This window comes from Pelodiscus sinensis, chromosome 11, assembly GCF_049634645.1.
Source record: "Pelodiscus sinensis isolate JC-2024 chromosome 11, ASM4963464v1, whole genome shotgun sequence".
NCBI classification, from domain to species: Eukaryota; Metazoa; Chordata; order Testudines; family Trionychidae; genus Pelodiscus; species Pelodiscus sinensis.
Genome location: NC_134721.1, coordinates 19,108,246 through 19,125,699, shown reverse-complemented (window position 1 = coordinate 19,125,699; position 17,454 = coordinate 19,108,246). Strand labels below are relative to the sequence as shown.

At 43.3% G+C, this 17,454-nt stretch overlaps 1 protein-coding gene across 5 annotated transcripts in view; it reads left to right on the top strand.

The window, feature by feature from the left end:
• Positions 1–17,454, top strand: part of RAD18 (RAD18 E3 ubiquitin protein ligase) — a 262,323-nt gene that overhangs the window by 125,922 nt on the left and 118,947 nt on the right. For 2 of the 5 annotated variants that reach the window (XM_075938716.1, XM_025189544.2), the window contains exons 4-6: positions 4,653–4,734; positions 7,076–7,137; positions 9,981–10,051. In XM_075938716.1, the coding sequence (XP_075794831.1) occupies positions 4,653–4,734; positions 7,076–7,137; positions 9,981–10,051 (215 nt within the window). Of the gene's footprint in view, positions 1–2,477; positions 2,692–4,652; positions 4,735–7,075; positions 7,138–9,980; positions 10,052–17,454 lie in introns of those variants that run through there. The other 3 variants (XM_075938715.1, XM_075938714.1, XM_006132811.4) reach the window with 3 other exon arrangements.

Below are 17,454 nucleotides of genomic sequence, written 5' to 3'. Positions count from 1 at the left end.
TGTTTTTTTGATAGCTTGCATACTTTTTGTTTTCCCTTTCCTTTTACTTTCATCTTTGAGTCTATGGGTTTTTTTCTATTAAATAATCTTTTTTATTTATTTTCACTGCAAGCAGGTATCTGGTATGCAAACTGTGAACTGTGTAAGCCAGGAATGTCAAACTCAAAGACAATCTTTGGCTTTCCACTTTCATACTAGTTAACATTCCTTTTGTAATAAGTTACTTATTGCCTTAAAAATGTTTTCCAGCATATCCCCAACTACTGTGGTGTCCAACCAGTTCTGAAGTTCTGAAGCAGTGGCCCTTATAGTGGTTACCACTAAAGCAAACTAGCAACACTCAAATGGCCAAATAGTCACATTGTTCAAGCCAACCAGCCACACTCAACCAGCCAATAACCACATGTGCATTAATTAAATAACAATTTAGACCCAATGTTTATAGAAGGATCCAACTAAAAACTCAAGGGATCAATGAAACACTCACACTAAATCCATTTAGGTATTTATAAAGTTCTCATCATGTTAGTCACTGATCTCCCGGTTTATTCTGGTTTGTTTTTCATCTCCTTTCTCTGAAGCAGCAGGCATGTCCATGGCTGGAAATGGGGCATTGGGTGGGGAGGACCAGGATTCTGAGCATTCTCTCTTTAGTACTTGGCAGGTTGGTTTTTGCTCACATGCTCAGGGGCTAACTGATTGCGTGTGTGGAGGGGCAGGAGCCAGGGGCAGAAGGGGGCCCTGGCCAGGGGGTTGGTGTGTGTGTGTGTGTGTGTGTGTGTGTGTGTGTGTGTGTGTGTGTGTGTGTGTGTGTGTGTGTGTGTGTGTGTGTGTGTGTGTGTGTGTGTGTGTGTGTGTGTGTGTGTGTGCGTGTGTGTGTGAAGGGAGGACAAGGGGATTGAAGACCCCCTCCCCATTCCAAAGATTTGTACCATGATGTTACTTGCTCTTTTCCTTCTTGTCACCTCAGGGAACAAGAGGAGAGTGCAGAGCACGTCTGCCCTGACCTGCCCAGCCAAAGTGAGGGTAATGCAGCAAATTGTGCCCTTTCCTCTTGCTTCCTGCCAGTGACAGGAAGGGGAATAACAGCAAACAGCATCCCGGTACAAATGTCAGGTGGGCATGCCCCCAGCCAACTCCTTTAATCTGCTTACCTGCCTGCTGCTTAATGCAGAAGCCTGCAGGAGATCTCTTGGAGACAGGTTGAGAGCATGCTGCGCCTCCTCCTGCAGCTGAGTGCCCCAGCTGGTCATCTCCTTCTTGCCAGAATAGCACAGTGGGGTGCACCGGCTTACTTTCTGGGTCAGACTGGCAGTGACCCTGGGGATTTTTGCCTTTCTCTACAGGATGTGGGTATGGATAATTTCGCTTCCATTGAAGTTGCCTTGGACACTGGTGCACCATGATCCCTCCTATTTACTAGCTGTGGGATATAATAGTCTAGTTTCCTTTGTCTAATTTCAGTTTAATGTGTGCATGCTGCTGGTAGCCTGAAGGTCAGACTAGATGAGCTGGTTGTCTCTTCTTAGGGGTTTCGACTTTGGTTGGACGAATTCTGGAGATCTCATCACATAGCATTATCTTTAATTAAAAATTAATCTTTAATTCCTGGAGACTCCAGGATAATCCTGAGTCTAGCCTTAAATTCTATTACTCTAAAAGTAATCGGTTATCTCCAGATTTTTCCAGGTAAAATTATAGGCAAACTAATAAATGACATTATAGCATGCTCAGATGGCTACACTGGTGCTTGTGCTTACTGCTGTATTGCGCGTCTTGCAATACAGTATTTGAACTTTCTTGAGGCCTTTGCTCCTGAAATCATCATATTAAAGTTAGCTTGCCTCGTTTTTTGTAATTTAGTTCTTCACAGCCACAAGACTCTGAAAAAGATTAAAAACAGGAATCTTAGAGGCAACTAAAAAGACATTTAAAGTTTTTTTTAAATAATATGTTGTCATATTTATGCCAATCTCATGATTTGATGGGTGGTTGTGGTATCCAGACGTGATTCCTGAGCGTTTGGTTAGACAAGGTGGAGTGTGATATTAGATTCAGTAGTAAGGTTGCCAGATGGTTTCAGCAAAAATACCAGACACACTTGACATTACATCTTATTTAGAAAATACCGGACATTTCTATTTTCTCAATTTGTTCCCCGAACAGAAAGCTCAAATACTGGACTGTCCCATTCAAAACCGGACACCTGGCAACCCTGTGTAGGGAGACACAAGAGGTCCTGTGGCACCTTGGAGACTAACCAAACCCTATAGCCCCCTGAGCAAAACCCACTTCATCAGATGATTAGGAGTGAGGGGGTGGCATGAGATCTCTCCATGGACAGCAGGGGAAGGTCCCAGGGCAACAGCTGGCCCTTGCATTCGAAACGCAGCCGCGGTACCATGTGTCTGCGCGAGGGAGGCGGAGCGGCTGACGCGTCGTAGCGAAGAAGGAACGATCCTTTGTTCCCTCGTGACGCCCAGCTCCATCCTGGCCCGGCAGCCCTGAGCCACGGCACAAACTACAACTCCCAGCAACCTCCGGGGGCGGGGCCGGAAGTGCGCGGAGCCGGCTGCTGTCTGGAGCGGAGCGCGGGTGATTCGGGGACGCTTGCGCGGCTGGAAGCGGCCTGTGGCGGGCACCATGGCGCTGGCCGAGCCGGGCTGGCCGGAGAACCTCTCCCTGCTCAAAGTGAGTCTCTGTCTGTGGGGGGGGGGGCGGTCCTCCGTTCCCGGCGCTGTGCGGCTTGGAGCGCGAGGGAGGCCCGGGGGCGCTGCGCAGTGACAGTGGGGAGAGCCCGGCGCCCTGGGGGAGCTGCACAGTGAGCGCGCGGAGCGGCCTCAGGGGACTGCACAGTGACAGTTGGGGGGGGGTGGGGGCTGCACAGTGACAGTTGGGGGGGGGTGGGGGCTGCACAGTGACAGTTGGGGGGGAGCCTGGAGCCTGAGGGAGTGGGGGGGGGGGTTGCACAGTGACAGTTGGGGTGGGTGGGGGCTGCACAGTGACAGTTGGGGGGGAGCCTGGAGCCTGAGGGAGTGGGGGGGGGGGGTTGCACAGTGACAGTTGGGGTGGGTGGGGGCTGCACAGTGACAGTTGGGGGGGGAGCCTGGAGCCTGAGGGAGTGGGGGGGGTTGCACAGTGACAGCTGGGAGGGTGCAGGCCTGGGTGAATGGGAGTCCATAGTGAGGTCTGGCGGTGGGGAACCTGAGGCCTAAGAAGGGGTTAGCACAGTGACAGCTGGGGAGTGCCCGGGGTTTTGGGGGCAGGCTGCACAATGGGAGCTGGGGAATGCACCCCCTGGGAGCAGAGGGTGATGACCAGTGAGATCAGGTGCTTGCTGTGGGGTGGTGGTGGGAATAAACTTTGGACCGTAAGTAAGAGCGCTTTAAAATCCTAAAGCAAAAGAATGGTTCCCCAGGGCTGTTCAAGTGTCAGAACTGGCATTTTGATTCATGGGGACTCCCCAGAGTGACTGTGGGGATGTCTAAAGTATCAAGATTGCTGCTGGCTTTATAGTTAAGGATGTTGAGAGGCAGGTAATTGGCGAATCGTGTAGTCAATTGAATTTTTATTGACTGCGTGATTATTCAATAAGGGAAGGTGCTCAGTCCTGGCCTGCACTGGGTCCAGGAGCTACCTGTGCTGTGGCTCTGCAGTTTAAATGTAGTAGGAGCCAGGCTGCCTCCCCATCTGGCTCTTAATACATTTAAACTGCAGAGCTGCAGAGGGGGTAGGTCCCAGACCTGGCACAAGCAGCTGGGACTGAGCAGGGCTGCCTGCCTGGCCAGAGCAGCCCCTGTCCATGGTGGCCTGAACTGGCCACAGGCAGAGGCAGCTCCAGCAGCAGCCCTATCTTTGGGGGATCCCTAGGGGAGAGGCAGGGGAGTCTGCTGCCCCAGGCAGAGGCTATGACCAGAGGCTCCCCTCTGGGAGCCCCCCCCCCCCCGTGGTCAGGGGCTACTGCCAGAGCAGCCTCTGCCTGTGGCCTGCGCAGGCCACTCTGGACAGGGGCTGTTTTGCCTCCCCCATGGTGTTGTCTCTCACAGAGGCAGCAATATTTATAGTGGAATTTACATTTCTCATTTCCAAAAGCTTTTAGGTGGCAGTGCATGCCCTTTTATTTTGACAAGACCCTTATCTTTCCTAGGGAGTGAGTTGGATGGGGGGGGGGGGGGGGGGTGGAGTTTTGTTAGGAGGACTGTCAGTTAATATTGAGTTACTAGAAAAGCTCTCCTTCTGGCAAGGGTCTTTTGCAAGGATTGCCTTTCCCTCCTGTCCTCCCTCTTTACACTTTTGAGCTCTAGCACTGATGCTGAGGATTAAATATATACACTAGAATTGATTTTGGAAGCTGTTTTGACTTACATTTATTTATTGACTTTGTATTCAGCAAGTTGCTACTGTTTAGCTATTTGACAGTTTGCATTTGGGTTGGTTTTTAGAGTAGCAGCTCTTGACATATAACTACTGTACCACTCATTCCCAGGGGATGTGAGGGATTTTTGTTTTTCATCTATGGGGTTTAAGAAACTGGTGGACAAGAATTTGAGATTGAAAGCATATTGATATTTCCTATATTGTATATGTAGTCTGAGGAAGAGATCTTTATGGGTGCCTTAGAATGACCTTAACTTTTATTTTTCCTATTTCAGGCAGTAGATGATTTGTTGCGTTGTGGGATATGCTTTGATTACTTTGATATTGCAATGATCATACCACAGTGTTCACATAACTGTAAGTATAGCAGAATTTTTAAGAGTGTGTTAATATAGCCCTTCCTGGTGCCTGACGCTCGTTCCATCCTGTCATCTCTTCTGTTAGCTTCTTAGGCCCTGACTCTGCTCTGGTCTTTTTGGGGTGGGCCAGACTGCCTGGCTCCAATCCCAGCCCCAACCTTGTTGCGCCTGGGGAAGCCTGGCCTCAGAGCTGCCACAGTGCGGAGATGTGCTCTTCCCCCCCAGCCCACGTGCTGCTGAGAGGAAAGCCTTCACTCCAAACCCGGCCCCACCCCATAGCCTGTACTACCAGTTTAACCAATTGGAGCCTTCACACCCTTGCATCACAGTGTTGTACTCCAGCCATCTGCCCCATGCTTGAACCCCCTTCTCACACTATGAACCATGTGCCTCCTTCTCTGCCCCTCCCCCCAGTTCATGAATTTTGTTATGTGCATCAATATGAAGGCGATGTATTATTGCACATCACCTTCATCTTGGGTGCACTTAACAAAATTCATTTTTCTCTGGGATAGGAAAAATTAGAGGGAACGTAGGTGGAGAGGATTACTTTAATTTGGGTCTGCGTTGCAGTCTGAATGCCGCCAGGCTGTTACTACATTTAAAATGCAGAGGAGTAGCGTCCCAGAACAGCATGAGCAGGGGATGCTCTGTCCTGGCTTGTGCTGAGTCCAGCAGCCTCTGTTTGTGGTGGCCAGCCCTGTCTGCTGCAAACAGAGGCTGCTCTGGCTGGGCGGCAGCAGCCCCTGTCCGTGGCAGGGCCCAGCTTCTGCTTATCGGGTAGTCAACTATTTGCTAACATCCCTAGTTTTGGGCTGATATAGTTGGATTTGAATCATTGATATAAAAGGAATGGAGAGCTCTCATTGCCACGTGAAGTAATTTCCTGTCTGTAGCCTTTTTTTCCCTTTCCTAGTTGAATTCATTTAATTTGATTCCTGCTTACTGGTATCAGACCTACTTCCTTATTAATTAATATTTGCACAGCACTTTGAAAAATGCAAATGGATTCACTGGTACAAAGTGTTAGCGAATCAGGCAGACTATTTTAGTTTATTACAGAGGTTTTAATGTTCTCACTACGCATGTACTTTATCCCTCTTTGTTCTGTAAGCACTTGTGGTTACTAGTTTAAACCTGACAGTACTGATTGGCTGGCGGTGATTTGTACTAACAGCTGAAGAGTCTCCCATTTGTCAGTTTCATGGAAGCCTCCTGTCCTGTTCACTGTAAATTTACATTTTGGTCACTTGTCTTCTCTCTCTCTCTGTATATAGTAAAGCTTAGTGAAAAGCTGGAAATCTTAGTTCAGCAGACATAATTTTGGTAAAACTTAAAAAACAACAAATAGTCTAGCAGCACCTTAAAGACTAACAAAACATGTAGATGGTATCATGAGCTAACAAACATGATATCATGTTTTGTTAGTCTTGAAGGTGCTACTAGACTATTTACTGTTTAAGTTTTTCCTGTTACAGACTAACTCGGCTACCCCTCTGAAGCTTTTGATAATTTTGATAGTGCAGTTAAGTGCCGTGATTAGTTTGGTAGATTCAGTTTTACAGATGGAGATTTACTGTGTCATTGGAAATATAAATGAACTATAATACAACAGTTTATCTTTTTGTGCACATGCAGTAAGGACCAGAACATTCTCGGTTTATCCTTCACTGTGTTTCAACTTCTCTGGCTCTGAATAAGATGATTTGCAAGCATAAATCAGTCTCACCACTTTCTGAAAATTGTTGGTTGTTGAAGGCACAGATCGATTAAGTTGATTCATATTCATGCATAGAATCTCTCTTTTTCTCTCAATAGCATATCATGTAAAATTAATTGACCATTTCAAATGGATTAGCAGTCGTAAATGTTGAATTAGAACTTTGTTAATGGGCACAGTGCTTCTTAGACTTCTTCATAAAGGGTATATGGAATGTCTCTGGCTAGCTAGATGGTCATTGATTAGTTACCAGCATTTAATATATAAACATTGAAACTGTGGGTAAGTAAGAAATGAGCATTAATTATATTGTAAAGCACTGAAATGTATTCAAAGAATAAATGTCATATCATAGTAAATATTAAAGAGCAGTTATACTTAAGGACTTTTGCCTGAACGGGAGCAGCATAGTAGTTCCGCAAGAACACTGACAATCTTACATGAGATCGTCAGTGCTTTTGTGGAAATTCAAGCGGCCAGTGTAGACAGCTGGCAAGTTTTTCCGGAAAAGCGGCTGATTTTCCGGAAAAACTGGCCAGTCTAGACACAGCCTGTGTGTTCATCCAAGTTTAGCTTCATATACTTTCTGATTGTAAGGATTGTAACTTTTTTTTTTCAGATTGTTCCCTTTGTATACGCAAATTTCTGTCTTACAAAACTCAGTGTCCAACATGTTGTGTGGTAAGTGTTTTTCTTTTTTTTCTTATATAATGTTTTGGGCAAATCTTCAGTGTTAAGACCTTTTCCTCTTTGGATCTAATCAGATGTGTCATGGTAAAATATACAGAGCTGCTTCTTATATTGTTCATCTCAGCTCAGTATTTTCAAATGTGTGGTCCTCAAACTGAACAACTAAACTCTGCATGTAGACAGCTGTCCTGAAAAAAAGCACGGCTTTTGTTTAAAGGTGCTGAATGTTCACAACTCCCATTGAAGTCATTGCAATCTTGGGGTATGTCTACACTTGCACCCTAGTTTGAACTAGGGATGCAAATGTAGGCATTTGAAATAGTCAGTGAAGTGGGGATTTAAATATCCTGTGCTTCATTAGCATGATCTCGCCGGCACATTACTCGGATCAACAGCTGTTTCGAAAGTGAAAGTGCATGCCGGGATGCGTTAGTTTGAAACAAACCCCTTGGTTTGAACTAACGTTACTCCTCAAACGCGTCCTGGCGCGCACTTTCACTTTTGAAACAGCTGTTGATTGGAGTAACGTGTCAGCAAGATCATGCTAATGGAGTGCGGGATATTTAAATCCCCGCTTCATTGACTATTTTGAATGCCTACATTTGCATCCCTCGTTCGAATTAGGGTGCAAGTGTAGACATACCCTTAGGCATCTTAATAAGTGTCCTATACAGATTTACACACTTGTGGGCATCCAAGTTTGAAAATGTTGCATGTATTCCGCAAGGGGCTGTTTAATTTTCTTCATGACCTTTGATCATTCCATGGTTCACATTAGGGATGTAAGCGACTAGTTGACTAGTCCCTTGACTAGTCGCTCCCTGCCATCCCCCTCCACCTTGCTGTCTCAATCAGAGACAGCAAGGGAAGGGAGGTGGAGCCAGTGCTGGCGGGAGCTGGCTTAAAACCAGCTCCCCCCAGCACCATCTCCACAGGGGTTGGGGGGGGGGTATTTGGGATATTGGGGACCAGGCACTGCACCTTTGCTTTTTAAATGTATTAAGAGCATTCCAGCTCTTAATATATTTAAAAATCAGAAGCATAGCAGGGGGGAATAGCTGATTTTCCCCCTCGCCCCCCAGTACACACCATCCTTTTAAATGTATTAAGAGCCTACCAGCTCTAACACATTTAAAAGGCAGAGCTGCAGTGGGGTTTGCTCCTGGGCTGGGAGCTAATCCCGCTGCGACTCCCCGGTTTATTGACTAGTCGATGGAAAATCTCTGGCTTCACGGCTTATTGACTAGTCGATAGAAAATCCATCGACTAGAAAATTTAGTTTAATCAACTAATCGAATATCCCTAGTTTACATTACTGCTATTTTAAGGCGACGCCGTCAGTTTGAACATGATCCAGAATTTAGGATTAGTAAAAATAAGCTTTTTACAAAATCTATAGCCAATATACATGTTTTTTGATTGATTCTCTCCTTTTACCTCACCCCCTACTGAATTGTGGACTATATGTTATATATAGAGCCCTATTAGCATTGGAAAAATGAGTCATGGATATCCTTATTGACATCCATGGTTGTGATGCCTGCAGCTCCTCTTGGCTGAAAACAGCGAACTGGAGCCAATTGGAGTTGCAAAAGGCTACGGAGCATTTAGGTAAACAAAGCCGTGCGGGTCCACTAGCAGCTTTCCCAAATCAGGCCCGCAGCCCACTTTGAGAAACACTGCTAAAGCATAAGTTAGTCTAGATTCTTTTCAAGGCCAGAATTCAGAAAAATCTTTGTGTCAGTTTTTTTGACATTTATACAAATGCAGACTTCTGAGTGTATATTTCTGGACTGCACACTTTGTCTGTCCTTCTACTTTCTTAAAGCTACCATTGATTAATGTGAGTAAGAGCGAAGGAAGTTCTGGAATGGTAATACAGGAGAAAAATTAAAATAGAGAGGAAGGTTCTTTTAAAATAATATGTATGCAGAAAACTACCCCATAATGTGTATCTTTCATCCTATCATTATTCAGACTAGCACTTTCATTTTACTTCTTCTTGCTTAATGTTCTCATCACATCCTTGGGAACCTACTTCAGTCTTCCAAAATGATTGGAGCTAAGGTACAATCAAGCATGGTTGTAGATTAGTGTTAATGGGCTTGGTCTTAGAACAAAGTGTTGTATTTATTTATACTTCTGGCTGTTAACAAACATTTTTGATGTTCACTTACCTCAGGGTCTTAGATAGTTTTCAGTAGAATAGTGATAGAAATGTAGCTGTGTTAGTCTGGTGTAGCTGAAACAAAATACAGGACTATGTAGCACTTTAAAGACTAACAAGATGGTTTATTAGATGATGAGCTTTCGTGGGCCAGACCCACTTCCTCAGATCAAATAGTGGAAGAAAATAGTCACAACCATATATACCAAAGGATACCAACTACCTTACCCATTACAAAGATAGCTTCCCCAATTATCACCTCTAATACCATTAGCTCACAGACATTTACCTTTCCCCACCTCTAATATCATTAACTCACAGACATTTACCTTCCTCTCCTCCCCCTCCCCCCCGCATCCCCCTTCTGTTCTGAAATGTCATTTGTCCTTTTCATATGTGTTCACTTTTTTTTAATTGTATCCTTTGGTATATATGGTTGTGACTATTTTCTTCCACTATTTGATCTGAGGAAGTGGGTCTGGCCCACGAAAGCTCATCATCTAATAAACCATCTTTTCAGTAGAAGGCATTTGTACTGCTTTTTTATGCAGCTTTTTTGACGTAACAGTTTTGAGGGTTGGTGGTTGTGATGGAATCCTGTCTGAAATAAACATCTGAGAAGTAAATTATGTTTGCTTGAACACTGTTTACTTTTGTTCTTTTGTAGGCAGTCACGGAACCTGACTTGAAAAATAATCGGATATTAGATGAGCTGGTAAAAAACTTTAATTCTGCAAGGTATAACAGAATTTTACAACTATTATGTGCTTCCATGGTCAGAGATGTAGAAATCACTTGACTTCTTTAGCTCAGATTGCATGCAGTAGAGTGTATGTGTTTTGAGTTAGAAATCTAGGCCCTACGTCATAATGCAATAAAGACAACAAACTATCGAAAATCTTCACATTGTATCTCATATAGTAGATTAATTCATTAATAAGGGTATATGGGCAGATGAAGGCTTAATTTGTCATGTAAATGCTGCAAGAATTGACTAATGTTGAAAAAAAAAAGGGGGCCTGATCGTAAGGCGCATTTTTTATACTTAATTGTAGATGAAGTCAATGGAAGCTTATCTGGACAGAACATGCATTATTACAGGTTTTTTAAGGAACCCATCATGATAGCTGTGCACATAATTTGTCCTTAAAACAAAGATTGGGAGGAGGGAAAGTGTGTTTAGCTCTTCCATTTTTACAAATGATGTAGTTCCTTTCTGTTCAACCAAATTAGACTACCTGTGCATTCCGACTTAAAAGCAGATGACCATTTAGAGAACTTTATGAAGAAATACCAGAAAAAAATAATTTCAGGCTATGTGATAATCTTTGTGAAAAATACTAGCATCTGGAATCTGTTTTAGTTTACATTGTGGTGCATCAACACAAATGCAAATAACAGTACATTTGCTTCTACCCTTTCATACTTAGATTCTTTGCACTTATTACCTGAGCCAATCCCTACTGAAGTCTATGGGAGCCTTTACATGGATTTCAGTAAGCTTTTGACTAGGCCCTTCATATTTGGTAGTGTTGCAAGATTCTTGGTAACAGTATTAGAGATGCTTTATGCTTCTTCAAAGATGTTTGTAGTTAATTTTATACTCAAGTTTACTCTGACCTGTGACCTCCATCCTAGTCAGGTTTGCTTGAAGTTGATAATGGTACTGTAATTACTGGAAGTTGGAACTCATAATTGTATCCTCCACATATTGCTCTGAACAATAGAGTGTTGGTTATGTCTAGAAACTCAGTTAAATAGTAAAAACTGCACACAGACGTACTATACTAGAAAAGGGCATGTATGTAAGTTAATGGTCTTTAGTTGAATGATTGTTAAAAATTCAGTAGAAGCACCCAAATGGATATGTGGTGTGTAGAGTTACAGCATAATGTTATGATTCTAAAATGATTATTTATGGAACTATAAACATTGACACAGTGAAAAGCTGAGAGTGAAATCCATTTACCTATCGGATGCTGTACTCGTCTTTAACTGTTAGGGTAAGTTCAGTGAAATAAATAGAATAAATACTATTTCAGACTCTTTTGACACCTTTAATAAATGAGTTAATCCTTTCCATAATGTATAATGCAATTGAACCTCAGGCTTTTCCTAACACTCTAAGGATGTCTACAGCACACAGCTTTGGGCAGCAAGGTTGTGTCAATACAGCCTTGTCTCTAAAAGTCAGCTTGTGTGAATGCTGTTTGTCGGCACTTTTTTGCCGACAAAATACTTCCACCCCAACAAGGGGGTTTCAATTGCTTAGCAGGAGAGCATTCCTGCCAACAAAGCAGTGTTCATACTTTCATTTGCTGCAGCAAAACTGTGTTGTTTGTGGAAGTTTTTTAAAGAACCTATGAATGGCAAAAGCTTTGTCGATGAAGTGCAAGCATATGCATACCCCAAATGAAAGTGGAGAAAGCCAAAGCCATAAATAACTGCTCAATACAGAGATTCCTCACAACAAGTCATTAACAAAGAAAATGTAATAGAGAATTTGGCAGTGAGACAAAGCAGGTTTTGGAAACTTTTCTGTAACTCCCTAGTCCTGCTGTTGTTGCCAGCCAAGGTAAGGAAGGCCTATAATCTCCTGTTACTATTGATTTCCCGTAAGCCCCTCCTAACTTATGTTAGGAGCCAGCATATAGGGACAAGGTGAAAAACAGTGTCAGCATGCGCAAGGTGCTTCCTCTGTGAAAGAGATGTTGCCAGATCCATTTTAAGATTATATTGACTATGGTTTTATTAACAAGATATGGATGACAGTTGGACAACTTCTTACCATTTGTGAGAATGAACTGTATTAGCATTGATCTGCTTGTCTTCCGGTTACTAAATGTAATTTTTATAGTGGGTGATTCATGCTCAGGTGCCTGAATGGTTCCTCTGAACTTCTCACCTCCCTGTACTGTGTAAACTGTTCTTTTAAATATATTACTCATACATATGAGGCCTTAACACTTTCTTTAATCAAAAAACCAACCATGTTAACTTTATCAATTGGGTAATATACGTATTATCATTTCCTTCTAAAGAGCAGGGCAATTGCATGGGAGAAAGGAATTAAGTACAGTAATTCCTTCTTTAACATGTGCCCGCTTAACACGTTTTTTTGGGGGAACGTTTTTTGAATTACACGACCGTCCCTGGAATAACACGATTTCCCCAGCTGGCCCGTTGCTGGCGGCTGCGTGGGGCTTCCCCCACCTCCCTGAAAAGCGGTGGAGGATTCGCCACTCTCCACTGTTCCCCACGGACTCCCTCTTGCTGGACATCTTGCCCTGTCTCCTCTGCCCCCGCTTGCAGGCCGGTGGCTAGGTTTCCCCAGCCAGCCCTTTGCTGGCGGCTGCATGGGGCTTCCCTTGCCTCCCTGAAAAGCGGTGGAGAGTTCGCCGCTCACCTCGCTGTTCCCCGGCACCTCCCCCCCCCCCTCACCGGATGCAGTGCAGGTCCTGGCAGACCCGTCACAGGGCCATACTCGCAACCCAGTCCCCCTCCCCTCTCCTCCCCTTCCCTTTCCCAGAGCCAAACACCTCCCCTCCCTGCTTTAACCCAGTCCCCTTTCTCCCCCAACCTTATGTCCTGGTCCCAACAGACACCACTGCTTGAAATGCAACCCCCACCTTTTCCATTATTTTCAATAGGAAAATTGACCCCACATAACACGTTTTCACTTAACACCATCATTTTCTGAAACATATCTATAGTGTTAAATGAGGAATTACTGTACTGAGACTGGTACAGGGCAGTACTGCTGGATTTTCTTAAAGGTAAGGAGTTAATTTTGGGCATGGAGACATGTATCATTGCTATATTTCTTAAAGAAATGAAGAAACACAGGTGAATCATAGAATAGAAAAGAGCTTGCAGTGATACAGATTCAAAAGCACTTGTATTCTGGAACCAGCTCAGAAAAGTCTCTTTCATAGGTGAAAGGCAATTGTAAAAAACAGAAAAAAAAGACGACTTGCTGTTGATGTTTTGTGGAAGTAGATGTGTTTCTGAGCAGAAACAGAGTTTTTCTATAGCAGAGATGATATAATGGAAACCATGAGAGAACTCTTTTTTAGATGCCCGAGACAATACTGGGAGTAAAGAAAGCTCTTCTATGTCAAGAGAAGAATAAGATGGACTCTTGAAATCTTGATTGCAACATGTTACGGGAGAAGCTGCTTTACATACTTAGGGAGCTTAATCAAGTTCCAGCATGCACTAGGGACAACTGCTTGTGAAGGGCACATGAAAACCTCACTGAATTTAAATTTTATTTCTTTCATTCATTCTTGTGGGAGAATTTGTGACCCAGAGAGAAACTAGATACTCTACTTTTAGAATTAGTGAGTTTATTCTGACAGGATGAGGATGGGAAAAGAAAAGATACATCTTTGTAACAGTATTGTATTACAAATATCCATAATTTAAAGCAGAGTACAGTATTTGAATGATATATTTTAGTCACGGATTAAAAAATACTTTTATAATTTATGACTGGGTGAAAATTCTTTTTGTTTAGATGAGATTACACTAATTTTATAACAGAAAATGGGAATTAAATCGTATAAATTCAGTCTAGCTGCAGGTGTTCAGTTATAAAAAGGCATATAGAAAAATACCAGTTTTCTGTGAGAAATTAATAACATTTCCCCCAAATTTCCCATAAAAGTTTTGTCTTTTATGACAGACACTGAAACAATTTTTTATATTGAAATCAGAAAATATTTTTGGTTTCAAGATTTGCATAGGAAACAAAATTGAAAATGTTATCCATAATGAACATTTTTGGTGAAATCTACTTTTTGGTCTAATAGCTATTCACTCAGAAGTTAATTTTCACAATGAATTTAAAAGTAGAAGAAATGTATAAAGAGCCTAAAATCTGAATTTTTTTTAAGTAGTTAAAAGATTTGCAGGAGTATCGTGCCTTCATGTGGTTGTTGTCTTCTTCCTTACTTCCTGCTTTGCTTTTGGTTTGCCCCAGGGATCTATTTTGTAGCCCTGAATAAAAGAAATAATGAAAGAAAGACAAGTTGATGTAGACAAGCTTTGTATCCATGGGTATCCGCATCCACGAATGTGGATGCACACATCTGTGTCTCATTTTTGCAGAGATAGATGTGGATACCGATTTTGTATCTGTGCATGGTTCTCTATATATTTGGCTACGTGAGATTTCTCACGCTAACAGATGGAAAATGGACATCCTGATAAAAGGAGTAAGATAGTGAATGATTGGTTTATTCGTTGCAGTAAAACTCCAGTAGTCCGGCATCCAATGCTCCGGGACTCCTGATGGTCCGGCACCATCAGGAACCCGGAAGTGCTGGAGCAGCCGGACAGGCTTCCCACATTCAGCTGCTGCTACGGAACTGACCAGCATCTGAATCGGGGAAGCCGGGAGCAGAGCAGCTGGGGTACTGCCAGGTTGGTCCCGTAGCGCTGCCCCTCGGGGCTGCGGGACCAACCCGGTAGCACCCCAGCTGCTCTTGGGGATGCCTGGGGCAGAGTAGCTGGGGTGCTGCCGGGTTGGTCCCGCAGCGCTGAGGGGCGGCGCTACGGGACCAACCCGGCAGCACCCCAGCTGCTTTGCTCCTGGCGTCGGGATTCAGCCGCTGCTGAAACTGACCGAGGGGCGGCGCTGCGGGACCAACCCGGCAGCACCCCAGCTGCTCTGCCCCAGGCATCCCCAAGAGCAGCTGGGGTGCTGCTGGATTGGTCCTGCAGCCCCAAGGGGCAGTGCTAAGGGACCAACCGGGCAGTACCCCAGCTGCTCTGTCCCAGGCGTCCCCAAGAGCAGCTGGAGTGCTGCTGGGTTGGTGCCATAGCGCCGCCCCTCGGCGCTGCGGGACCAACCCAGCAGCACCCCAGCTGCTCTATTGCAGGCATCTCCGATTCAGTAAGGGGGGGCTATGAGGGGCCTGGGGTGGCATCCCCTCCCACCCTACTCCAGACCCCTCATAGCCCCCCCTTCTGATAGTCCGGCATATCTGATAATCCGGCACCCCCTGGGTCCTAAAGGTGCCGGGTTATTGGAAGTTTACTGTACTTAGTTATGGGAAGTAAACATGGCTATATGCTTTTTTTTTTTTTTTTTTTTTTTTTTTTTAAAGCTGACCCTCTGAAAGTCATTGAGTAGTTTGGCTTCATAAATGATAGCAGGATATCTTGTTCATTTTGTGTGTGTGTTGAGAGAGTTATTATGTATTAGATAATATGCTAAATAGCTACAATTAGATGTAATTGATTTAAAAAGATTTTAAATTGAACAATTCTAATATTTTAGCTTCAGCTTTCTTTCTAGTGAAAAATAGATTTTTATTTTTTGGTTAGTATTTAATTTTGCTGGGAACACGCTAGGCTGACTTGAATCCATTATGATATTGACTCTTAAACCTTAATTTTTTTGGCTGCTTTGATGAATCAATATAAATCTTATAGTTCACAGAGGTAAGACTCTATATCAATCAGACCTGAAATTTCTCAACACAGAATTGTATCGATAGACCTAAAACAGTAGTGGCTTCTCCTAATCTGGGAAGTATGTAAAACAACCTTAAAAAACCTTTTAATCGAGGGGAGTGGAGCACTTATAGTGCCTCAATACTGAATACGGTTCCCTACTGACCTTTTGTGATTACTGTGAATTCCACAAATCACTTTCTACTATTTTTCTGTGATGACTGTCAGGTTGCTGGAAGCATCTTGAGGCATAGAATAAGAATATGCTTCATAAAATATTATAATTGAAATTGGAAAGGTGACCTCAAATGCTTTTCGTGAATTTTGAGCCAATGTTATATTTGGAAGGTTATATAAGGGCTTGTCCATGTGGTGCTTTAGTGCACACCAGAGAGGTGTAAATTCTAGTGTGAAACAGCACTATATTAGTGTTCACAAAGAATTTTTACTGCTTGCCACATAGGGACAGTGTGTGCCATTAAGGTGTGTCATGCTAGTGCACACTACAATTTATACCACCGCAGTGCAGATTAATATGTCCTCAGCAATATCTCTGTTTGCAAGTCTCTGCAGTACAATTACATCACATTCATTAAAGGGATGAGGGATTGTTTTTTCCAGTTTTTTATGATCAATTAGTGCCCAATATTTGTTTATTTTCTTTCTATTGTGTACATGTAGGACAGCTATAGTTGAAGATTCCTAAGCTCTTTTTTAAGACCACATTTTGAAACTCTTATACTTTTCCATTTCACCTTTCTAGGTTGAAGTTTTCTAGACTTAAGTTTTTTGAAAGTGTGTGCAGAAATAGCCAGCTGTTTGAGTGAAAAGAATGTGGGAGGTGGGGAAATATGCCAGGCCTGTTTTATACTCACTCGTATCGTGCTTAGATGTCCTGAAATACATGGCATGATTTATAGAGCCTCAGGAAGTTGAACTACTTTATGAACTCTTCATACTGAATTATGAGAGAACGTGTCTGTTCTTTCTGGGCACACAAGGTAAAAAGGGAGAGAGTACGGTGGAAATTTGTTGTAGTAGTAGCAGCACTGAAGTGTCTTTAGCTTGCATTTATATTACAAAGTGGTCATATTAGCAGCTTACGAGTTGTCCTCATTCAAGTCCTAGCTTATGCCACCTTATGGTCCAGCCAATTCAAGTGAAAATCACCAACCTCATGAGTTAAGGGATTTTCTGCATTGATAGGACTTGAATTAAGGGTAACACTGGACTTATAACTCGAGTTAACTTGGAAATAAAGACAAGCGTTTACTGTTCTTAGACTAGACAGTGGCTAAAACGAGAGTAGCCTTTCTTCATGGAAACACAGTGGCTAGAAAATGCAGGAACAACTGGTCTGAGATACGCTGCACTAAGTACTGGTAGTTGATATTTGGATAACTAATGAGTGTTTGGGAGGCAACAGGGAAACAAACAGGGCTGAGGGTATTTTCCCCCAATCATCTCTATGTGTGGGTAAATTGCTGAAGGAGCCTAAATGCTATGATCAGATCACAGAAAAGCTTAGTTGGAGAAATCTTTTTATGTGAAATGATGAGGGGTAGAAGATTTAGTGATCTTACTGTGTAGAAATCTGACTGTTTCTCTCACTCCCACATGATTTATTAAGTGGAAGGGATGACTGTTCACTCTTGCGTGGAAAGGGATTTGGGTGACAA